Source organism: Bubalus kerabau, chromosome 9 (genome assembly GCF_029407905.1).
Source record: "Bubalus kerabau isolate K-KA32 ecotype Philippines breed swamp buffalo chromosome 9, PCC_UOA_SB_1v2, whole genome shotgun sequence".
NCBI lineage: Eukaryota > Metazoa > Chordata > Mammalia > Artiodactyla > Bovidae > Bubalus > Bubalus kerabau.
In genome coordinates, this window is record NC_073632.1 from 37,889,184 (window position 1) to 37,914,904 (window position 25,721).

At 34.9% G+C, this 25,721-nt stretch overlaps 1 protein-coding gene across 3 annotated transcripts in view; it reads left to right on the top strand.

The window, feature by feature from the left end:
• TBC1D32 (TBC1 domain family member 32) overlaps positions 1–25,721 on the top strand; it is a 208,130-nt gene that overhangs the window by 177,511 nt on the left and 4,898 nt on the right. The window contains exons 32-33 of one of the 3 annotated variants that reach the window (XM_055535047.1): positions 7,633–7,773; positions 9,860–10,129. In XM_055535047.1, the coding sequence (XP_055391022.1) occupies positions 7,633–7,773; positions 9,860–9,895 (177 nt within the window). In that variant the 3' untranslated portion in view covers positions 9,896–10,129. Of the gene's footprint in view, positions 1–7,632; positions 7,774–9,859; positions 10,130–19,080; positions 19,270–25,721 lie in introns of those variants that run through there. The other 2 variants (XM_055535044.1, XM_055535046.1) reach the window with 2 other exon arrangements.

Below are 25,721 nucleotides of genomic sequence, written 5' to 3' on the forward strand. Positions count from 1 at the left end.
CAAAGGAGAAAAGGAAAGATATACCCATCTGAATGCAGAGTTCCAAAGAATAGCAAGGAGAGATAAGAAAGCCTTCCTCAGCGATCAATGCAAAGAAATAGAGGAAACAATAGAATGGGAAAGACTAGAGATCTCGTTAAGAAAATGAGAGATACCAAGGGAACATTTCATGCCAAGATGAGCCCAGTAAATGGCACAAATGGTATGGACCTAACAGAAGCAGAAGATATTAAGAGGTGGCAAGAATACACAGAATAACTGTACAAAAAAGATCTTATTGACCTGGATAAACATGATCATGTGGTCACTCACCTAGAGCCAGACATTTGGAATGTGAAGTCAAGTGAGCCTTTAGAAGCATTACTGCATACAAAGCTAGTAGAGGTGATGGAATTCCATCTGAGCTATTTTAAACCCTAAAAGATGATGCTGTTAAAGCACTGCATTCAATATGCCGGCAAATTTTAAAAATTCAGCAATGGCCACAGGACTGGAAAAGGTCAATTTTCATTCCAGTCCCAAAGGACGGCAATGCCAAAGAATGCTCAAACTGCTGTACAATTACGCTTATTTCACATGCTAGCAGGGTAATGCTCAAAATCCTTCAAGCTAGGCTTCATCAATATGTGAACTGATAAATTACAGATGTAAAGCTGGATTTAGAAAAGGCAGAGGAACCAGAGATCAAATTGCCAACATCTGTTGGATTATAGAAAAAGGAAGGGAATTCCAGAAAAACATCTCCTCTGCTTCATTGATGACTCTAAAACCTTTGACTTTGTGAATCACAACAAACTGTGGAAAATTCTTAAAGAGATGGGAATACCAGACCACTTTACCTGTCTCGAGAAATCTGTATGCAAGTCAAAAAGCAATGGAATAATGAACTGGTTCAAAATTGGAAAAGGGGTATGTCAAGGCTGTATATTGTCACCCTGCTTATTTAACCTATATGCAGAGTACATCATGTGAAATTCCAGGCTGAATGAAGCACAAGCTGGAATCAAGATTGCTGGGAGAAATATCAATAACCTCAGGTATACCACACTAATTGCAGAAAGCGAAGAGGAACTAAAGAGCCTCTTGATGAAAGTGAAACAGGAGAGTGAAAAAGCTGGCTTAAAACTCAGCATTCAAAAAACTAAGATCATGGCATCCAGTCCCATCACTTCATAGCAAATAGATGGGTAAAATGTGGATATAGTGACAGACTTTATTTCCTTGTGCTCGAAAATCACTGCAGATGGTGACTGCAGCCATGAAATTAAAAGACGCTTGCTCCTTGGGAAAAAAGCTATAATCAACCTATACAGCATATTATAAAGCAGAGACATCATTTTGCCAACAAAGGTATGCCTAGTCAAAACTGGTTCTTCCAGTAGTCATGTACGAATGTGAGGGTTAAACCATAAAGAAGGCTGAGTGCTGAAAGTTGTTGTTTTTGAACTGGTGCTAGAGGACTTTTGAGAGTCCCTTGGACTGCAAGAAGATCAAATCAATCCTGAAGGAAATCAACCCTGAATATTCACTGGAAGGACTGATGCTGAAACTTCAACACTTTGGCCACCTGATGAGCTGACTGATTGGAAAAGGCCCTCATACTGGGAAAGATTGAGGGCAAGAGGAGAAGGGGGCAGCAGAGGATGAGATGGTTGGATGGCATCACTGACTTCAGTGGACATGAATCTGAGCACACTCCAGGAGTTGGTGATGGACAGGGAGGCCTGGTGTGCTGCAGTCCATGTGTGTGCGTGTGCAGTAAGTCACAAAGAGTCGTGTCCAACTCTTTGCAGTCCATGGGGTTGCAAAGAGTAAGGCAGGACTGAGTGACTGAACAATAGCAACAAATGTAAAAGACAGTAGGCTTTTATTACCTTAGAAAATGTATTTAAGAGAGCTCCCCTACATTCTTTTTTTTTTTAATTTTTTTTTAAATTTTATTTTATTTTTAAACTTTACATAATTGTATTAGTTTTGCCAAATATCAAAATGAATCCACCACAGGTTAAAAGTCTTATAAACAAATTGCATCAAAAAGATTTTAAAATTTGGCTTAGGAGAAACAATATAGGAAATAATGAAATATTAAAATTTTCAAAAATGTATGAACTCTATTACTGTGAGATAAAAATCATTTGAAAAAAATGTGTCCTTAAGCCATTTAGACAAGAAGAACCCTTTAATGTACTGATATAGTTAAATTATCTTCCAATTTTGTCTTTAAGAAAATTCTTCATGAATGATTAAATAATCATTCTTTATGGAATTTCATCAAGAATCAATTTGACTAATTGTTAACATCAAAGCTGTTAATAAATATAGATTAAGACAGATCAAGAAATCAGTTATTTCCATGGAGGAATACCTAATCTCAAATAATAATTATAATAAAAATAACAATCATGTATGCCTTCTCTGTTAGTTGAAAGATGAGAAAGGATAACAAATTAAATTGAAATAAAAACTGAAGTATTTTAATTCATTTAGAAACAAAACTTCCTTGATGATAAATCAGGATAAAGTTGCATTCTGATTAACTAGTGTAGTTCTACAAGGAAGTGTCATGGAATAGGATAGTCACTTTATATTCATTTAATTATTTTATATAGTTAAATGTGTGAATATCTGTATCATCCTTTTCATAAAATAAATTAATAATAATCCAACACAGGAGGTTTAAAGTTAAAAATTCTAATAGCATTGAAATGTTCATTTATATTTAAATGTTATAATTATCAGCATGTCATGGCACACTTGTAACCTATTTGCAAGGGATTAACAGTAGTAAGTCATGTAACCAATCACTTACTGGGAAGAGGATAAGCGGTAAAGTCCTTTCCCCTTCATATATGTGACTTCGAATCTTAGAAGATTCCTTTTTCCTATGTGTGGTTCTTTTTTTGCTGAGAGGAGAAATATTGTTTTTTAGAGTTAATTGAATCAAAAAGGTATCTCCGAGTTTTCTATTCAGGCCTCTGCACGGTGTGCATGATGCACATGCTTCACAGAGTAACTGCAGCAATGCCAATAAAATATGGCCTGTTCTCTGCCTGCAGATCCCTAGAGTGGAGGACAGGATTGGATTGGATTGAATTGGATCGGTTTGGATGGGTTTGGAAAGTTTGTCTTTCTACTAGCGTCTTTCTATTTAATATCCATAAGTTTTCCTTAGTGTTAGGAATAAAATGAGTCATCAAAACTGCCTGTAGTGAAAGAAAAAAAAACTAAGACTGCATACTGTGTTTTTCTTTAAGCACATATCTTTCATTTTTAATCATTAAAGCCAAATACTCTAAAAAACGGCATAACATGAACATATGGATTCGTATCATGCCAGTTTTAGTATATCCCAAACCAAAAGTTTTACTGATAACTTTTTCCATGATATCAGGCTAGTTTATATGTTACTTAGGTGATCTGTTAAATGATGTGATCCTGTATGTATTCTGCTTAATTCTGTGTTCCGAATTTTCTTTAGAGTTACCTTTATTGAGTTACCATCCTTTCCAAGAGTTGTAACTAATCAAAATATATCAGAATACTAGAAGTATAACAAATATAATTTATAATTTGATGATTCAGAAGATTCTCTGTTATATTCATGTCACTCAGAGTGGTCATTGATCTGGTTTATGACTATCATTAACTGTAAATTAGAGTTTTGTACAGGAGACAGGGATCAAGACCATCCCCATGGAAAAGAAATGCAAAATAGCAAAATGGCTGTCTGGGGAGGCCTTACAAATAGCTGTGAAAAGAAAAGAAGTGAAAAGCAAAGGAGAAAAGGGAAGATATAAGCATCTGAATGCAGAGTTCCAAAGAATAGCAAGAAGAGATAAGAAAACCTTCCTCAGCGATCAATGCAAAGAAATAGAGGAAAACAACAGAATGGGAAAGACTCGAGATCTCTTCCACAAAATTAGAGATACCAAGGGAACATTTCATGCAAAGATGGGCTCAATAAAGGACAGAAATGGTATGGACCTAACAAGCAGAAGATATTAAGAAGAGGTGGCAGGGATACAGAGAACTGTACAAAAAAGATCTTCACGACCCAGATAATCACGATGGTGTGATCACTCACCTAGAGCCAACATCCTGGAATATGAAGACAAGTGGGCCTTAGAAAGCATCACTACAAATGAAGCTACTGGAGGTGATGGAATTCCACTTGAGCTATTTCAAATCCTGAAAGATGATGCTGTGAAAGTGCTGCACTCAATATGCCAGCAAATTTGGGAAACTCAGCAGTGGCCACAGGACTGGAAAAAGTCAGTTTTCATTCCAATCCCAAAGAAAGGCAATGCCAAAGAATGCCCAAACTACCGCACAATTGCAGTCATCTCACATGCTAGTAAAATAATGCTCAAAATTCTCCAAGCCAGGCTTCAGCAATATGTGAACCGTGAACTTCCATATGTTCAAGCTGGTTTTAGAAAAGGCAAAGGAACCAGAGATCAAATTGCCAACATCGGCTGAATCATTGAAAAAGCAAGAGAGTTCCAGAAAAACACCTATTTCTGCTTTATTGACTATGCCAAAGCTTTTGACTGTGTGGATCACAATAAACTGTGTAAAATTCTGCAAGAGATAGGAATACCAGACCACCTGACCTGCCTCTTGAGAAACCTATATGCAGGTCAGGAAGCAACAGTTAGAACTGGACATGGAACAACAGACAGGTTCCAAATAGGAAAAGGAGTACATCAAGGCTGTATATTGTCACCCTGCTTATTTAACTTCTATGCAGAATACATCATGAGAAATACTGGACTGGAAGAAGCACAAGCTGGAATCAAGATTACCGGGAGAAAAATCAATAACCTCAGATATGCAGATGACACCACCCTTATGGCAGAAAGTGAAGAGGAACTAAAAAGCCTCTTGATGAAAGTGAAAGAGGAGAGTGAAAAAGTTGGCTTAAAGCTCAACATTCAGAAAACGAAGATCATGGCATCTGGTCCCATCACTTCATGGGAAATAGATGGGGAAACAGTGGAAACAGTGGCAGACTTTATCTTTTGGGGGGCTCCCAAATCACTGCAGATGTTGATTGCAGCCATGAAATTAAAAGACGCTTACTCCTTGGAAGGAAAGTTATGACCAACCTAGATATTGAAAAGCTTTTTCATTACTTTGCCAACAAAGGTCCATCTAGTCAAGGCTATGGTTTTTCCAGTGGTCATGTATGGATGCAAGAGTTGGACTGTGATGAAATCTGAGCACCAAAGAACTGATGCTTTTGAACTGTGGTGTTGGAGAAGACTCTTGAGAGTCCCTTGGACTGCAAGGAGATCCAACCAGTCCATTCTGAAGGAGATCAGCCCTGGGTGTTCTTCGGAAGGAATGATGCTAAAGCTGAAACTGCAGTACTCTGGCCACCTCATGCGAAGAGTTGACTCATTGGAAAAGACTCTGATGCTGGGAGGGATTGGGGGCAGGAGGAGAAGGGGACGACAGAGGATGAGATGGCTGGATGGCATCCATGACTCGATGGAAATGAGTCTGAGTGAACTCTGGGAGTTGGTGATGGACAGGGAGGCCTGGCGTGCTGCAATTCATGGGGTCGCAAAGAGTCGGACACGACTGAGCGACTGAACTGAACTAAACTGAACTGAGAGTTATGAAATGATAATAGACCAGTTAACAAAACTTCTGTTGTTATAAGAGAGTTTACTGTAATTACAGGGTGTAATCATTAGTGTCTTATTGTCTTTCAGTCAGTTTGTTGAGTAGCTGTTCTGTGTAGGTCTTGGTTCTAGGAGTTTTGTTAGTTACCAAAATTTGAGGCATAATTTCTTCCAACAGAGTATAATTCATAAGAGTAGAAGAATTCTTGCCTTATCTTTGGGAATCCATTACATAATAATGTTTTTTTTCTTTGAGATAATTAATTAATCTATTGTCCCCATGTCTATACAAACCTAAATATTTTGTATTAAGCAACTTAGAGACCAATGTAAGAATATTTCTAAAATATATTATTTTTACACTCTTATTATATATATATTCAGAAAATTGTTATCTAATTTGCATTGAAAATTAAAGTATTGTATATGTATGAGTTGATTTTTTTGCTCTTACATACATTTATTAGACTCATTAATTCTACTCTGCAACTAGTAATCAGTGAAAACACATTGTGTACTCAACAAAAGAAGATAAATCAAAGGATGCTAATTCTCATTCAGTTCATATTTTTATTCTTAGCTATTTAATAAAAAGCTAATTTTCTTTGTCTGAACATCCATCTGAAGTTGACTACAAGATGTTCATTTAATATGATGCATATATCTTCAGTCATCAATATGTAATATTAGGTTTTGTGTGTGCTGTGAGATAAATCCCTAAGAACCTATTATAAAACATAAATTTATAGCTCTGTGTTTCCACAAATACATATTTCTCCAATATGAAATGGTAAATCATTATTTATCATAATGAATGATAAAACATAAAAATTACTGGTAAATCACTGATTTTCTTATATAACTCAAACATAAATTCTTAAAAACAGTTTAGCAATAAAATTTGAAAAAATTCTCATTTTAACTCATGTAATTGTTATATGTGAGTTTGATTTGTTTTGATTTTAAAGTATTAACTTTCCTTTATTAAAAAGTTTGAGGTGCCCAATAAAGATAAAAAAGGTAAATTTAAATTTGAGTTATATATGAAAATTTCTAAATCAGTGATCTATCAGTAGTTTTCATGTTTTATTATGATAGCAGATCCAATTTGAGTATCAAATTTTTTATCAGTCTATAGGATATAATTGCTAGTCTAATAATTTTTCTTAACTCAAAATTACATCTTCAAGTTTGTTGTTTAAAAAATGTATTGTGATTAGATGTTGAGTTTACTAGATGTTGAGTTTACAGTAACATTAAAGCATACAGCATTCATGATGATAAATTGTACTCAAGAACTAAATTGAAATAACCTATTTTATGAAGAAATTGCTGAAAAATGCCTTTGTAAGTATATGTGTATATGTATCTATACATATATGATATATATACATAGAAATATAAATAAATACAAAATATATGAAATAATTATATATAGATAGATAGCCTGAGTTCATTAATGAGGATGCACCACAATTTTAGAGATGAATTTCTTATGGATTTCTCAGCTCAATTATTAGTAACTCAGGTTTAGATTTGGGTTATTTAACATTAGCTTAGAAAAAGCCGATTAGGCAAATATCTTAAGAGCTGACAAACTAAATAAACTCTTTTGATATTTTAGAGTCATTAACTAAAGCCAAGGATAATATAAAAATATTGAAATATGCTTAGAATTAAAATGTAAAACATTTATTACTAATGTACTTATTTATATATTTATTCTTTCATGTAATACCCATCTCCATTATTCCATAGAGATTGAATTTGTCAAAATTACAAAGTGTTAATTGTATTCATTATCTCAGAAGGAAAGTATCATACTGCCTTTATTGAGGTTTAATCTTTCTTTGGTATTTAACGTTCTTACTTTTTAATTTACATAAAATTTGCAGTAGGTTGTTATGCCACCATGTTAATTTTGAAGTACTAATTTAAAGCATAAGATTTAGATGAGTTTGTTTTTAAATTCATTAATTCTCGATTTTTCTCTTTCATGCAGAGGTACCTACCTATTGACACTATAGAATCTGGCATTCATCCAGTGTATTTTTGCAGCACTCACTATATTGAAATGCTACTGAAAGCGGAGGTGCCACTTGTATTTTCAGCTTTTCACATGTCTGGTTTTGCACCATCACAGGTAATTCATGGAAAATAGTATTCTTCAACTCCCAGAGCTCAGTGTCTTTGCAAAGAAAATTATATTCTCATCAAATACAGGAAATACATTAAAATTAATCACATCATTTTGTAAATAGTTATATGTCTGCTGCTGCTGCTGCTGCTAAGTCGCTTCAGTTGTGTCCGACTCTGTATGACCCCAAAGGCGGAAGCCCACAAGGCTCCCCTGTCCCTGGGATTCTCCAGGCAAGAACACTGGAGAGGGTTGCCATTTCCTTCTCCAATGCATGAAAGTGAAAAGTGAAAGGGAAGTCACTCAGTTGTGTCTGACTCTTAGCGACCCCACAGACTGCAGCCTACCAGGCTCTATATGTGTTTAAATCTTTAAGCTGGCTTCCCCTAGGTCTTGCACATTTCCTTACATTAGATCTCTGGCATTCACAGATTTTGAGTTCTGTTTCAGCTATTCAAGACATAGACATTCTGGAAATCTATGACATGTAGACTTTTTAATGGAGTATCTCCTTCATAAGGTTTCTGCAAGGATAGTATCTCCTACTGCAAATAGGATGATAGTATCTCATTCTGCAAATGATAGTATCTCCTTCATAAGGCTTCTGCAAGGATTAGGTACGCTAACTGAGGGCAAGAATTCTTATCACCACTGAGTATCTGGTATGTGAGATATTGTATCTTTTTTTTTTTAATTTATTTATTTATTTTTTTACATTTTTTTTAAATTTTATTTTATTTTTAAACTTTACATAACTGTATTAGTTTTGCCAAATATCAAAATGAATCCGCCACAGGTATACATGTGTTCCCCATCCTGAACCCTCCTCCCTCCTCCCTCCCCATTCCATATCTAACAGTAAGCTCTCTTTTGGAGTCTGGGAAGGTTTAATGATGTCTTGAGGGCCTGGTATTGGGCATGTGGTTATTTGCAGTAGCCAAAGATGTCTCCCTCCTGTGCTTAGTCAGTCTTTCAGTGGTAGAGTGTGGATTGCTTCTTTACTATGTTATCAGGCTAAAATTTAATATTTTAAAACTTCAATCTTTCTTCTGTTTTTAGAATTGAATCTCTAGGTCAGAGTCCCAGAAGGTAGAAAGTTAATTAAAAGATACAAACACTTTTAAGGTTCTTGATGCATACCAAGTCACTTTGATTTTGTATTCTTCTAATAGAAATGAAGAGAGTGTCTGTTCTCCAGGACTGGGTACTTGGGTTTTTCAAAACTAATTGCTAAATTTTTAAAATTTGCAGGGTTTGAGGCTTTTTTGAACATTAATAAGGTTGATTATAATTCCACAGCCTTGTTAACTAGTTGTATCTTTTTATTCATTGCCCATCTGTCTTAGTGGACTTCCTATTGACTTGTAAATATCCTTTAAAAGTAACCTCCACTGTCCAAATCTCTTCAGTTCTTGAGTAATAATTTTTTACTTATTTTATAATTTGACCTATCTACTTATTTATTATTATATTTGTATTTACTATTCTATTTTGTTTATTGAACTTTATTATTGCATCTTAACATGGGGTAAGAGTAAATAAACTATTATTTACTTCCTAATGCTCTCCTAAAAAAGTCAATTTAGCTATTTCTACCTATTTGTTCCTCTTATGTGCACTTTAAGGAGATTTTTCTCAGGTCAAAGTGGACATTTGAATTTGAAATTTAGATTTTTATTATGTTAAAATATAGATACTTTGAAAAAAATTATGTTCACATCAGTATTCTTTACATTATGATATATGCTTTTATACTTACTTTGAAGAGACCTTATATCATTTATTACATTTACTTATATCAGGTTACTCTGCCTGTTGAATTTTAAATTTCCTGAAGTTTAATAAGAGGTTCAGATATAACAAAGGAATTGCATGTAGTGGAAAGGCCAATTCTTTCTTAGCCAATTCTGACTCTTAACTATGTTTTTACCTAAAACTCTTCCGAGAATTTTGAATCACAAAATGTTTAATTCTGCTTGGAATTAGTTACAATAAGCTCAACAATCCTTTTATATATAAATATATATATATATATATATATATATATATATTTAATAATTCAAGCCAAGGAGAGTTCCTTTTGTCATTCTAGATTATGTGCTATACTCAGTCATTCAGTTGTGTCTGACTCTTTGGACCCCATGGACTGTAGCCCGCCAGGCTTCTCTCTGTCCATGGGATTTTCCAGACGAGAATACTGGAGTGGGTTGCCATTCCTCTCTACAGGGGATCTTCCCAACCCAGGGATTGAACCCGGGTCTCCTGCATTGCAGACAGATTCTTTACCATCTGCACCAAACATTTAAGAATGGATGACCAAAAACTGGGGAAAACTTTCAGTACCCAAGGCCCCACGATATCAATTTGGTACTTCTTTATCGTTTTGGCTTCTCTTTAACAATTTGATATGTTTTTATCAATTTGAAGCTGCATACATGTAAATTTACCTAATAAAAAACTACTGCATTATTTCTGAGTAGTAATGTTATTATATTTCTTAAATTATCTAATGTAAAAATGCCTTTCTATGGCTCCTTATGTGAGCTAATCATTTTGCGTCTTAAGAAGTATGTATCATTGCTTTGTTATTATTCACCATTTTATTGCTAATTATGAAATATGAAAACAACATTTAAATAACTTGCTGTATGTAATTAAGTAATTATTTGTATACAAATTTTGTATTTCAAAGTTTACTCATTCTGATCTAATTAGGAGCTATGCTTTTTAAAGTTGCATACTTATAGACATTAAGGGATTGGTTGATTAATGAAAGAATTTGTGAGCAGATTGCTAAATAAAATATACAGATCTCTAGACTAAAAATAATAAGCTCAACTAGAATACAAAAAATTAAATGTAGTTAGAAATACATATTTGTTGATTAGCATTTGAGATTGGAAGGAAAATCAAAATGAAAATATACTTTTAAAATGAACAGAAAATCACATATTCTAATGAAAATGTAGAATTTTATTATTTAATTTAAAAGAAAAACTTTATCATATTTTAGTAATTTTCCTCTTCTAAGAAGTACCCCTTATCTTTAATGACTTAACTTTTGTAATTCCTTGGGGTCATCATTTTGCATATCATTGATTATTGTACTATATTGTGTCAGCAAGTGAGCTAACATGGATAATCCTCCAAATATGCTCCAGGAAAATCTCTTGATTCTTCTCATTGCTGCTTTTCCCCCCTCCATGAAAGCAGGATTAAAGAAAACTATTTTATTGTTTCATATTTTGTGACAGTGCATTTTGAAACTGCAAAGTATGCAAATGTAGAGCAAGGTTTCAAGACTAGGAATGCCCCTTGTATGTGCATGTCCCCAAGCTTTCCCTTTCTTTATGTTGTTGATGTTGCTATTTGAAATGATACCTTCTCCGTCCTTGTGCCCCATCTTTACTTGTCATACTTCCCTGGTGGCTCAAACAGTAAAGCGTCTGTCTACAATGTGAGAGACCTGGGTTTGATCCCTGGGTTGGGAAGAGTCCCTGGAGAAGGAAATGGCAACCCACTCCAATACTCTTGCCTTGAAAACCCCATGGACAGAGGAGCTTGGTGCAGGCTACTATCCATGGGGTCTCAAAGAGTCGGACACGACTGAGTGATTTCACTTTCACTTATCTTTGATATCTGTCCAAATGGAAACTTGTAGGATCACTTACAAGTAGATGATTCTGCTTTGAATTGTATGCAGTTTCTGTGTTACTCTTCTAGTAGAAATATATCTTTTGCTTTGTAGAATCATTATTTGTGTGTTTACCTCTTTCTTACTAGTTGAAGTTTGTTAAAGATACGTATGCCTGATATATCTTCAAGTCTTTTAAGTATCTTGACACAGTGTCTCGTCTGGAAGTGCAATAAATATACTTTTTTATTTATATCAGTGCTTCACAGTATCAAAGTGTGTTTTCAGATCTTATTTCATTTTAAATTTTAACTTCATTTGACAGATGGAGAAATTCAGGGACATTCAGGATCAGTGAAGTGAGTGAATTGACTTAATGATATAACCCTGATAGCAAGGACTTACTTGAAACCACATCTTACTTTCTATGATGAATAAATAAAATAATGCCAGAAGAGTTATTAAAAATAGCATCTTTGTATCATAAAACTTAATCATTTAGGGCATACCTATTTTGACTTAATCAGGTATTCTTAAGTAATTGTTCTAACTAATGTTTTTACTGAAGAATTAAGTACATTTTTTGAAGATTGTTTTATATCTAGATACAACTGAGAATAATTTACCTTAGATACAATAATGATGTTTTTATCAGTGTTGCATCATAATGTCCTTTGTCATGAAAATGAAAGTCATTCAATTGTTTCCAGCTTTTTGCAACCCCATGGACTATACAGTCCATGGAATTCTCCAGGCCAGAATACTGGAGTGGGTAGCCTTTCCCTTCTCCAAGGGATCTTCTCAACCCAGGGATTGAACACAGGTCTCCCACAGGCAGATTCTTTACCAGCTGAGCCACAAGGGAAACCCAAGAATACTGAAGTGGGTAGCCTATTCCTTCTCCAGCAGATCCTCCCAGCCCAGGAATCAAACGGGGATCTCCTGCATTGCAGGTGGGTTCTTTACCAACTGAGCTATCAGGGAAGCCTGCTGCATTTGGCGTAAGCTTAAGTATAAGGAGCAAACTTTTCTAGGAAGGCTATGGTACATTCTGATACATATTGTGTAAGGGATTTTCCTCCCTTTTTATCCTAAAGTGAATGTGTTAGTGGCTCAAAAAGACATTTAAATGTTTCAAATATAATTAAGTGTAAGGAATATTGGTTTGCCATAAAAACATAATTAGTTTTTGTTTCTTTGTCATCTATTCCATTAATTGCTAATAGCAATTTTATTAATAGTATATTTTTGAGATTTAAGTGAGGGAATTTTGCAGTTTCTAGCAAAAGCACACATGCATTTACCCTTTCATCCAGCCATCTCATTTATAGAAATCTATCCCAGAAATACACTGACAAAAATTTTGAAAATGCATGTGTACAAATATGTTTTATAGCATATAAGAGCATATAGTATAAAGACTGGGGCTTCCCTGGTGGCTCAGTGGTAAAGAATCCGCCTGTCAATGCAGGAGACACGTGTTCAATACCTGGATCAGGAGGATTCCCTGGAGGAAGAAATGGCAATCCACTCCAGTATTCTTGCCTGGGTAATCCCTTGGACAGAGGAGCTTGGCAGGCTACAGTCTGTGGAGTTGCAAAAGAGTCGGCCATGACTTAACAGCTAAACAACAACAGTAACTATCAAAAGACTAGGAATAATACATGTGTCTGTAAATAGGGACTTTTTGAGTTAGTTATGGTTTATCTACAGGGTAGTACTATGCAGTTATAAAACTAAATAAGAAATACCTCTGTATATTGCCATGGAGTGATACTTAGGATCAAGTGTTTAGTATGTTACTATTTTTATGGGAAAGGGTGGGAATATAAATACAAGTTCAAATGTGCTTGTATTAAAAAATGAAAATGTATCATATTTTGTTAAGTGATTGCTTATAGGGATAAGTAAGGAATGAGCTGAAGAGTCAGGAAATATACCTTACTTTGGAGTCATTTAAATAGTTCATATACTATAAATACATATAATGAAATGAACCTAACCGTACCTACTTGACAGTATAACCTTGTAAGAAGCACTTTAATTTTTTAACCATTTTTAAGTATAGTAAATTTTCAGCATGTTAATATCAGATGTATGTTAAAGTGATTCAGTTATACATACATATATATGTACATATATATTTTTGGAATCTTTTCCATTATAGGTTATTACAAGGTATTGAATATAGTTCCCTGTGCTCTCTAGTATGTCCTTGTTATTTATCTATTTTATATATAGTGGTGTTTATATGTTAATCCCACACTCCTAATTTATCTCCCACATACCCTTATTGTGTCCTCTGGTAACCAGAGAAAGTTTGTTTTCTATGTCTGATTCTCTGTTATGTAAATAAATTCATTTATATCATTTTTTTAGATTCCATATATAAGTGATCTCATATGATGGTTGTCTTTCTCTGACTTCCCTTAGTATGAAAATCTCTAGGTCCAACCATGTGCTGCAAATAGCATTATTTCATTCTTTTTTTATGACTGATATTCCATTGTGTATATATATACCACATCTTCTTTATCTATTCATCTCTAGATAGACACTTAGGATGCTTCCATGTCTTGGCTATTGTAAATAGTGCTGCAGTGACCATTGAGGTGCATGTGTCTTTTTGAATTAGAGTTTTCTTCGCATATATGCGCAAGAGTAGGATTGCTGGATCATATGGTAACTCTGTTTTTAGTTTTTACAGAACCTCCATACCGTTCTCCAGAGTGTCTGCACCAATTTACATTCCCACCAACAGTATAGGAGGGTTTCTTTTTCTCCACACCCTGAAAGGCACTTAATTTTTTTTTAAGGGACTTTAAAACACAGGCATTTGACTGTACATGCCAAGTGATATGTTGCCTAAATGACAAAGAAAACAACAAAAATACTACTGTTTTAAGTATTCATGTTGCTTATGGTAGTGCTGGTATTATTATTCTGGATTCTTATTTTTGTCTTGTTCAGTAAATGAAACAAAAAATTGATACCATTGATAACTCAGATCTTCAGCTTGTTTTAATGCAAGCACAGATATAATATATAGCAATTTGTGATGTGTTTTATCTTAAAAGCTTTAAGAAGGGAAACCTGTAGAGGCAAATGGACTTCAGAGACATGTCAATCAATCCAAATTTTGAAACTGTGATGGCTCTGGTATATAGAATGCTTTCTTCCTTTTATGTGTATTTGGAATAATTACATAATAAAAATGTTAAAGAAAAGAGTTCATCATGTCTGTTTGGATACATATTATTTCCTTTGTCCTGTTAGAGCCCTAGACTATCAGCTAATATATAGATCACTTCATCTTATAAAAATAGAGAAGCTATTTGCTTAAGGTTTAAAAGACATAACTCATAGTTTAGCATTCTTCCAGGGATATAGTGTTTTGAATTCTATCACAATTGAATAATTCTGGAATATTTTGCTCATGTAGTAGCAGTAGCTGGTATAATTTCTGCCAAATGAAGAAGCTCATATATTTAAAATGTGTATGTCTCCTCTTTAAGTGCAAGTTCTATGAGGACAGGAACTAAATGTATTTTGTTCACTTAAGAATTATAATAATGCTTGTTGTATATTAGGTACATAAGTGTTTATTAAATGAATAATAAACATCTATACCTTTGTTATAGAATAACATTTACATAGCACTTGATATATTTTCAAAATGCTTTCAATTATAACCTTTCATTTTCCTCTCTCAAATTTCCCACGTTGAAAAGGCTGGTATTATTCTCCATTTGGGGCTTTCCAAATGGTACATGTAAAGAACCTGCCTACCAGTGCAGGAGATGTAAGAGTTGCTTGTTCAATCCCTGGGTCAGGAATATCCCCTGGAGGAGGGCATGGCAACCCACTCCAGTATTCCTTCCTGAAAAACCCCATGGACAGAGGACCCTGACGTGTTATATTGTCCATAGGGTTGCAAAGAGTTGGCTGTAACTGAAGTGACTCAGCACACATACACATTCTCCATTTAATGAAAAAACAAAACAAAACATAGAAAATAGTGCTTGAATGTTGTGTAAATTCCAGAAAATTGCAGTTGCTTTAGAAACCATGTATAATAAATAAGTAATTACAGATTTAGGGGCAACTTTCTTTTAACCAGTATGGATAAAGCTTTAGGAATAAGTAAATATTTTGACTTCATATGTCTTTGTTTGAATCATAAAATTGGTAGGTTTAAAGGTCAAATGAGTCAGTGGTCAACAGTTTCACACCTTTCAACCTGTAGAATAGTCACACCAACTAAAAAGATGGGAACTGTGATCCCTTCATCATTATCGACTTGCTAGTCACCCGTGAAGCTGACAGCTGAATGGGAACTGATTTCTCTGGCTGCCCAGATCATTTGCATTAATTTTCATTCTTCAATTGTTTCTCTTTATTCATTCATCTAGAATCTTTCATTTTCATTAACGAAGCATGGTCCTTGGTTGACTAGTATTTATAGCTGTGACAAAGCATGGACAGAACCCTGGCAGCAGTGCATTAGGGAATTAAAAGAGCCACTGACCGCTTCAACCCATCTAGTCAAGTAGGAACAAGAGTTGCTTCCTCGCCAGTGCAGCAGAGCTGTAGATACTTGATTGGGCAGTGGAAGTTTGGTAATTAACTTTGCATGACAACCTGCCCTCCAGGTCGAGATCTAGGAGAAGAATCCTATTGCTGCCAAATGAAATTTAAAGTTAGGACCAAAATAAATTAAATATATCCTGTCCATTGACAAATACTGAATGTTCATGTGTATATTTAAATTCAATATTGAGTTAACCTATGGCTCTATAAAAATATTTTGGAACATAATAGAAGGAAACATATTTGTAAAGAAAAATCTGATCCTGAGAACAGAATTACAGTTAAAAAAAATACTTGGTTATATATAGTTGGCATTATCAATTATAAGAAATATGACCAGAAGATGAGGGGGAAAAAGATATGCCTATAATAGCTAAAATTAAAATGTTAATGGTTGACTTGAGTAATGATGTATGGAAAACAAAAATGTAATATCATCTGATATGGACTGATTTGTTGTTCAGTCACTAAGCCATGTCTGACTCTTCACGACCCCATGGACTGCAGCATGCCAGGCTCCTCTGTCCTCCACTGTCTCCCACGGTCTGTCCATAACCATCTCATCCTCTGTTGCCCTTTCTCCTTTTGCCTTCAAACTTTCTCAGCATCAGGGTCTTTTCCAGTGAATCAGCTTTTTGCATCAGGTGGCCAAAGTATTGGAGCTTCTGCTTCAGCATCAGTCCTTCCAGTGAATATTCAGGATTGATTTCCTGACAGGTTAGATCTCCTTGTAGTCCAAGGGACTCGCAAGTGTCTTCTCCAAACCACAATTCAAAAGCATCAGTTCTGAGGCACTCGGCTTTCCTTATGGTCCAACTCTCACACTTGTACATGACTGCTGAAAAAAGCGTAGTGTCCTCCCTGCAAAAAAAAAAAAAAAAGAATCATATGTTGAAATTCTAAGCCTCAGTACCTCAGAATAAGGCTATATTTGGATATAGAGTCTTTAAAGCAGTGTGTGTGTGCTAAGTCACTTCAGTCGTGAGCAACTCTTTGTGATCCCAAGAGCTGTAGACTGCCAGGCACTTCTATCCATGGGATTCTCCAGGCAAAAATACTGGAGTGGGTTGCCATGCCCTTCTCCAATGGATCTTCCCAACCCAGGGATTGAACCCATGTCTCTTATGTCTCCTGCATTGGCAGGAGAGTTCTTTACCACTAGTGCCACCTGGGAAGCTTTAAAGAGGTTATTAAGTTACAATGAGGTCATTAAACTTAATTATGAGGTCATTAAAATGGGCTTCCCTGGTGGCTCAGACAGTAAAGAATCTGCCTGCAGTGAGGGAGGCCTGGTTCAGTCCCTGGGTTGGGAAGATCCCCTAGACGAGGGCATGGCAACCCACTGCAGTATTTTGCCTGAAGAATCCCCATGGATGGAGGATACTGGCAGGCTACATCCATGGGGTTACAGAGTCAGACACTACTGAGTGACTAAGCACAGCACAGAGGTCATTAGGGTGGGTCTGAATCCAATATTACCATTACCTTACAGGAAGTAATTTGGATACCAGACATGTACAGAGGGAAGACCTCTGTGAAATGAAATGTGAAAATGTAGGGAGAAGATGGCCATTTACAAGCCAAGAAGAGAGGCCTCAGAAGAAACCAACCCTGCCAGTACCTTGATCCTGGACTTTTCCAGAATTATGAGATCAATTTCTGTTAAGTCACTCAGTGTGTTACCTTGTTACGACAATCTTATCAAACTAATACCCATGTTAAAGACAGTTAAAAGCAGAATCAACATTCCCCCCAAATTGAGTCAGGGATATAAAAGCAAAGTTTAGAAACTATTGGAGAATGTATTTTTTTAAAGGTCAACACAATAGAACAAAAAAGAAAAATTTGTGTGTGTCTTTATCTTTGTATGACAGATTGAGATATCTGTTCCCATTCCTTCCCCCTCACCCCTAAAAATCAAAACTATAGTGAAGAGAGATTAAATAAAAGAAAATTCTCCTCAGTGGTAATTTTTAAGTCATAAATGAAAATTAAAATATTTGAAAGTAATTCTCTCAGTTTCCCAGGACTGTCATATCAAAGTACCACGAACTCAGTAGCTTAAAACAACAGCAATTTATCATCTCACAGTTTGAGAGGATAAAAGTGTTGGCAGGGCTGTGTTCGCTTAGACAGCACTGAGAAAGAACTGTTTAATGCCTCTTTCCTCTCTTCTGGTAGCCATTGATATGTCTCAGCTTATAGATACATCACTCCAATCTTCTGTCTTCAAGTGACAGTCTCCACGTGTCTCTTCAGGGCCTTCCCGCTGTGTGTTCACATTTTCAGTTTATTTGATATAAGTCATGTTGGAATAAGGCTCAGCCTAACGACCTCATTTTCACTTGATTACCTCTGTAAGGACTCTGTTTTCAAATAATGTCACATTCATAGGTCCTGGGAGTTAGGACTTTGACTTATTTTGGGGGGAGAGACACAATTCCACCCATAACATTACTGTACCAAAACATTACCAATGTTAATCACTGTATCATTATTTTTTAGTAGGCGTGTATTGCTTTTATAATCTGAAAAATGTTTTTCAAAAAAGTAAATGATTTTTGTAAAAAGTCTCATTTTTGAATTCTGTACATTAGCTCTCAGTTTCTATGTTATGTAATTCTGGTTGATTTAAATTGTTTTATTATTCAGCGAGAGTCCATTTGCATTAATGTAACATTTAGCAATCTGTCATCTGCATAATTATACATCTGTGATTCTAGGTAGGATAGAAGATGCTCCCATCTCTGAATTAAAATAGTCTCAGCATTTGTTATCTGAAGAGAGCAGACTGGTGTTATAGGTAAGAGAAGGACAACATGCATCAAGAAGGCATTTAGCAATAGCATAGGAACAGTATGAACACCATCAGTTAACCCCTAAGTCCTGAGTCCCAAGGCCATTAGAGTTTTCTCACACATTAGGCAAGTAGGTGAGGCATCCTTATATCCTTATTAGGCTTCTTGTAGTCAGACTGTCTATTTTGATTGAATGGTTTTATGTGAGTTATTTATTGAGTGCTGCTTTTAAAAAGTCAAAATGGCTATATCAGCTTTCTAATGACCTAACTTTTATTTTTTTTTTCCTAGATTTGTATGCAATGGATAACTCAGTGTTTTTGGAATTATTTAGATTGGATAGAAATCTGCCATTACATTGCTACCTGTGTTTTCCTTGGTCCAGATTATCAAGTGTATATCTGTATAGCTATATTTAAACATCTTCAACAAGACATTCTACAGCACACTCAGACTCAAGATCTGCAGGTTTTCCTAAAAGTGAGTAACTTTATTTCTAGAGGAAAAATTTTGGTTGAAAGTTGTCAACTTTGATGGGGTGCCTACTGCCAGGTATTTTTCTATATGCTCATGCAATCCTAAAAACAACCTTGAGAGGTAGGTATTATAATCTTTATTTTAGAGATGAGAAAACAGGTATTAAGTACATTGCCCAAGATTTTACAGCTGGTGAATGCTGCTAAACTGTGATGGGGCTGGGATATGAAGGTAAGCTGTCTGGCTACAAAATTTTGCTTTTAGCCAGTATGCTGTGCCTAAAGGACTTTTTTTTTAATACTCCTGTATCTTATTTAGCTAATAAAAGTTCAAGTTACTATGTGTTAATACACAGCTTTGAAACTTTTAAAAAAATGTAATTTATTATACCTTCATACTCTATTTTTCTAAATTTTGAAATATTTTTTTAAAGGTTTCCATGAAAGAATCTATCTTAACACTGTTTTTAAAAGTCATTATTATATAGAAGTACAGAAGTTAATATTTTAAAGCAAGATCGAATAGCTTTCTTTCTCACAATAATGTGACTTTTGAAACTCTGGACTTTAGAAAATATAAGATATATAAATACCTCCCTATATGTGATTCTTGCTGAAAATCCAAATTTGTTTTAAGTTTAAATATTTCCTTGAGTTTAAAGTATACTTCCCTCCCCCTGCTACCCTCAGATACATACGCATGCATAGACACACTTACTCTAGAACCAACATTCGTCATATGTAGCTTTTTTCTAGGTGGACAAACAATTTCCATGTGAATTAATTTTATTTTTATTATTTATTGTTAGGTATTTTTCAGTTGTTTTTCTTTTTTTGTTTCTCATTTATTTTTTATTAAAGCATAATTGCTTTACAGATTTTTGTTGTTTTCTGTCAAACCTCAACATGAATCAGCCATAGGAATATATATATCCCCTCGCTTTTGAGCCTCCCTCCCATCTCCCCCCATCCCACCCCTCCAGGCTGACACAGAGCCCTGTTTCAGTTTCCTGAGACATACAGCAAATTCCTATTGGCTATCTATTTTACGTATCGTAGTGCAAGTTTCCTTGTTACTTTTTCCGTACATCTCACCCTCTCCTCCCCTCTCCCCATGTCCATAAGTCTATTCTCTTTGTCTGTTTCTCCATTGTTGTCCTGTAAATAAATTCTTCAGTACCCTTTTTCTAGATTCTATATATATGCATTAGAATATGGCATTTATCTTTCTCTTTCTGATTCACTTGTCATTTGATGATGTCTTTTGTAAGTAAATGTCATTGATCATTTAAGATTGATAAACTGTCAAGCATTTTTATTTCATAAATACTAAATCCAAAAGGTCTCAAACTTCCTACGTGTATCATAGAATTATGATCTTAGAAACATTCTTAATGAAATAAGGTATAACACAACAATGGTCATACAAGCAGAAGGAAAAGTTAGGTAGAAAAAGAAAAAAATTATCTGTAAAAGGTAATTTGGAGAACAGGGATGGTTAAGTAAGTGAAAATTATATTGAGGACAAAATGTGGGTTCCTTTTCAGTAAGGGGCATTTTCATTAGTTGCAGTGGTCAGTTAAAGGGATTTCAGGGCCTAAAATTTCCCCAAATATTTACATTTGAATGCCTCCTTACCTATAATTATCTACTCTCTTATCCTACTTTAGTTTCTTTTATAGTGTTTGTCACTGACTGAAATTATTTTAGATATATTTTTGTCAGTCTTCCCCAGCATAATGTATAAGCTCCACAAGGATTGTGATTTTGTCTATCTCAGTTACTAGTGTATTTTTCAGTGCTTTGAACAGCACCTACTATGTGCTCAATAAATACTTGCTAGAGTAAACAAAGAATGTAAATAAATATAAAGGGAGAGATTAATGGACTTAATTTTATTCACATTGAATAACAAAAATTACTAACACCTTCCTTTCCACCAGAGGGGTGTCCATATATTTCATCATGTTTAACCTGATAGATGCTGGTGATTATTGCAATCTCACCTCTTCCTGATTGCTGCCAGGAAAAATAATAGAGTTTACAAATGGTGACCTCTTTAAATATTTCCCAAACTCTGTTATGCTCTAGGCATAATGCTATCAATTTAAAACTAAAGAATTTTAAAATGAGGGTTTTTTAAAGATAAAAGATTATCTTTACTAAGTCCTACTTAAATTACTAAAATTTTAATTGAATTGGCTTAAATCCAGAGTAAGAGCATGTTGGCAAAGAATTAATTTTAGCAGTTGTCCTGGAGCTAACCTTACTTCTTACTCCTGCTGTTTGCATTCATCTGAGGTTTTAGGAAAAATGCCTTTCTAATACCATGACTTCATGTTATTTTTTGTTTCCAGCAAGTAGATCTGGGGTCACTGATCTCTTTTGATGAGCAGTTATTTTTCTTGTGAGATAAATTCCAGTATACTCTATTAAGTATGCATTTACATCCCCTTTAACTACTCTATTAAGCCCAGTTAAAATGTCTTCTTTGAAAAGTATGTAAACATATGTACACTATTTTTCACTTATTCACATATTAACCAATAATGAAATTTCAATTAAGGAAGTGATTTTATTCTTCCTTTCCTCAGGAAAGGAAAATCCACCAAGTCAGAAAGACATAGGATTTTTAAAGTCCTCATTAAACTGTTGTTATGGGGATTAAACCTTTGAAATTAGGTTTTATACTTTCTGATCCAAAATCTCAGACTTGTACAAAGGGAGAAGAAACTTGTCAATAATTTTCCATATAACTACATACCACAGCCATAATGATATTCTTACGTAGATTACATGTTATGCCCTGGCTCTACATATTTAGTAATGACTGTTTCTGAGAGGAACAGGACATACAGTAGTTCAGGGGACTTTTACTGTTTATTGTATGTATTTATGAGGGCTCTTTTTTTTTTTGAATTTTTGAAGAATGAGCCCCTACTTTTGTAATAAAGCTATTTTTAAAAAGGGTATTAATCATTATATAAAAATAGATAGAACAAGCATCAACTGTGCTAAATGAGTTCAAATAATTAGACCCAGTTGAAATAGTTTCCAAAATATTGAAAAACCACAAACATGTTTTCAATTACAGTATTATCAGTTACCCTGAGAAACTTGAGAAAATGAGGTGATTCCAGAAAATTGAAAATATGAAATTCTTTTCCCTGTTTAATTTCATGTATTTACAGAAAGAGATAAGATAGAAGCATTGCTTTAGGAATAAAAATCTCTCTGAAGCATATAGTATAGAGAAAATACCAACTCATTCTGTATTCGCTTTGGTTTGGGCTCAAGATTTGAAATTAAGTAATTGAGTCTAGACTCAGTGCTTGAATTTATGGTAACCCCCTGAATAATTCTTCATGATCCGTATATTAAAAAAAGATGACTTGGGATTTCTTAACTAAGTTTCACCTAATTTAAAAAAAAAGAAGAAGAATAACTTGTTTATATTTCCTCATTTGATTAAACCACTAAAAGATTAGATGAATGCCATGGGTGTAAGTTTATCAGCAAGGTATTGTCTGAGTTTTTTGCAGTATTTTTTTAGACACAACAAAAATGTGAGTTGGATAATAGAGCAGCTAAGTACATTATTCCCACACTATGGCATTGGATAAATTACGGCTGAGCTAGAAATCAACTTCTAAAGATGTGCTGAAAATCTTAGTCCTTGAACCTAAAATTTTTCTGTGACAGATGATAGTTCAGAAAATCTGTAGGCATCAAACTTTCAGAAACAAAAACATAATCTGACAAAATTAATTTTCTCAATATCTCAGACTTGAAAATCTAAAGTTGGGTTGGTTTGTTTTTTAATGAATCTCTCTTTTTCTCTCTCTCACATGCATTCCCCTACCCCCCCCTCCCCCACACACATACAGACACACACAAAAGCAAGTTTAGGTTGATTTACTTTGATGGTATTTAAGAAGACCCACTGTTTTAGCAGACTAGCTGTATTTCATTGCTTTCTGCATGCTAATAGGCTGGCAGTGATCTTGGTTTTAGTTTATGAATTCAACCCGGGGAAAAACATCACTGAAATGCCAGGCTGGGAAAAGATTGCCTTCCAGTGAAAATTAGGCTGTGAAGACTCAAAATACTTAATTAAAATGCTTTAAGTAAATCCTGCATATTATGGAGAAATCAATTTATAATTATGTAAAAATCAGATTAATTTCATCCCATCAGTAAATTGTCAAGTGGGTTTTTTTGTTGTTTCTACTTGCAGCTGTGGTTACTCGAACATGTTGGCATAAGAAATAGAGATCAGACTGAAGAAAAAAAAACTAATTGTATAGTAAGCTCTTAAAAGGCAGAAGTGTTTATAGTATTAAAAATAATTCACCATCTGAAGGAACAGATGCAACATGTTCAGTGTGTTATTCAACTGTGGTTATGTTTTTTGCCTTCACCTTACATCATTTGAGCCCACCTCAAGTTAAATTCTGCCACTCTGTGTAAGTTTGGGCATGTTGCTTACCTCCATATGCCTAATTTTTCTCATATGTTAATTGAGTATGAAATAATACCTATCACTTAGAGTTGTGGAGGAAAGAAATGAGATGATATCTGTGAAATACTTCTACAACATTATCTGGTACATTGCAAGTGCTTTAAAAAAAGTTAGAAGTGACTTGTTTCTCCATCTCTGTTCATCCTCCTTTTAGTGAGCCCATCCATGCTTAACATTATAAATTTGTAGTGCAATCAAGAAAATCTAGCTCAATCATTTCAGAGAATGTAGCTTAACAAAAATATCATGACTACCGTTGACACTGTGAATGCTTATTGAATGACAGGCACTGGGCAAAAGGATTGCTCATTCACTCATTGACCCTTGCCCAGCTTCTGTTCCAAGCACTGTGGTAGTTATAAGATAGGCGATGGCCTACCACATTGACTTTAATGTTTTACTTATTACTGTTGTTCAGTCAGGAAGTCATGTCTGAGTCTTTGTGACCACATGGACTGCAGCACATCAGGCTTCCCTCTCCTTCACTCTCCCAGAGTTTGCTCAAACTCCTGTCCATTGAGTCGTTGATGTCATCCAACCATCTCATCCTCTGTCATTCCCTTCCCTTCCTGCCTTCGATCTTTCCCAGCATCAGGGTCTTTTCCAGTGAGTCAGCTCTTCACATCAAGTGTTCAAAGTATTGGAGCTTCAGCTTCAGCATCAGTCCTTCCAATGAATATTCAGGGTTGATTTCCTTTAGGATGGACTGGTTTGATCTCCTTGCTGTCCAAGGAACTCTCGAGTCTTCTCCAACACTACAGTTCAGAAGCATCAGTTCTTTGGCACTCAGCCTTCTTTATGGTCCAACTCTCACATCCATACAGGACTACTGGAAAAACTATACCTTTGACTATATGGACCTTTGTTGGCAAAGTGATGCCTCTGCGTTTTAATATGCTGTCCAGGTTTGTAATAGCCTTTCTTCCTAGGATCAAGCATCTTTTAATCATGGCTGCAGTCACTGTCTGCAGTAATTTTGGAGACTAAGAAAATAAAATCTGCCACTGTTGCCATTTTTCCCCATCTAGTTCTACTAGTAGATAAACAATATGTGAATGAATATATAATATCTCAGGTACTGATAGATCTTAAATATAAAGAAATCAAACATGGTAAGGGAGTCAGAGAGTCAGATTCATAAGTGCTGTTTAGATAGAGTCTAGTGAAGGCTGCTGTGAGTGGGTAATCAGAGACTGAATGAAGCAAAGGAAAAAGAAAAGCAATGCAAGGACTTCTGTGCAAAATCCTTCTAAATAAGAAGGCAAATGTAAAGGCTCAGAGGTAAGAATGGGCTTGGCCCACTTATAAAGTGTTGAGATGACCACTGGCCAAAACAAGGTGAGGGACTAAGAATGGTCAGGGATGAGGCAGGAATCAGATTACATAAGGCTTTCTAGTTCACAGTGAAGAGTTTAGAAAACACAGTTTGTGTTGTTATTGTCTATATTTACACACAAAAAAATGAGGCCTAGAGAATCTGTAAACTTTCCCAGGTTGATTTGTCTAGTAACTAACACAGGTGAGTTTGAACCCATTTTGGTCTGAATCCAAATCCTATGCCCTTTCTAGTGTATCCCTGACTAGTCTGTTTAGGTTAAAAAAAAAAAAGAAAAAGAAAAAACCAATCCTAAATTCAGTGGACTTTCTAACTAAATGCTCTCACTAGTAAAAGGAAACCAGTGGATACATACTTGAAACTAGATTCTGTGTACAAAGGAGAGAGGGAAGCTGTGTATATGCCATATTGTATAATATTGAATACACACACAACATTGTGGTTTAGGATGGTAATTTTTAATACTTTTTTCATGATTCAATGTTTGAAACTCAACATTAATGAAAAGAGCAATTCATTTAAGGCACTTTGGTTGAAAATCCACTGCATAGAAAAAGAGAACACAATATGCTCAAAATGAACTCCCCAACCAAGATAT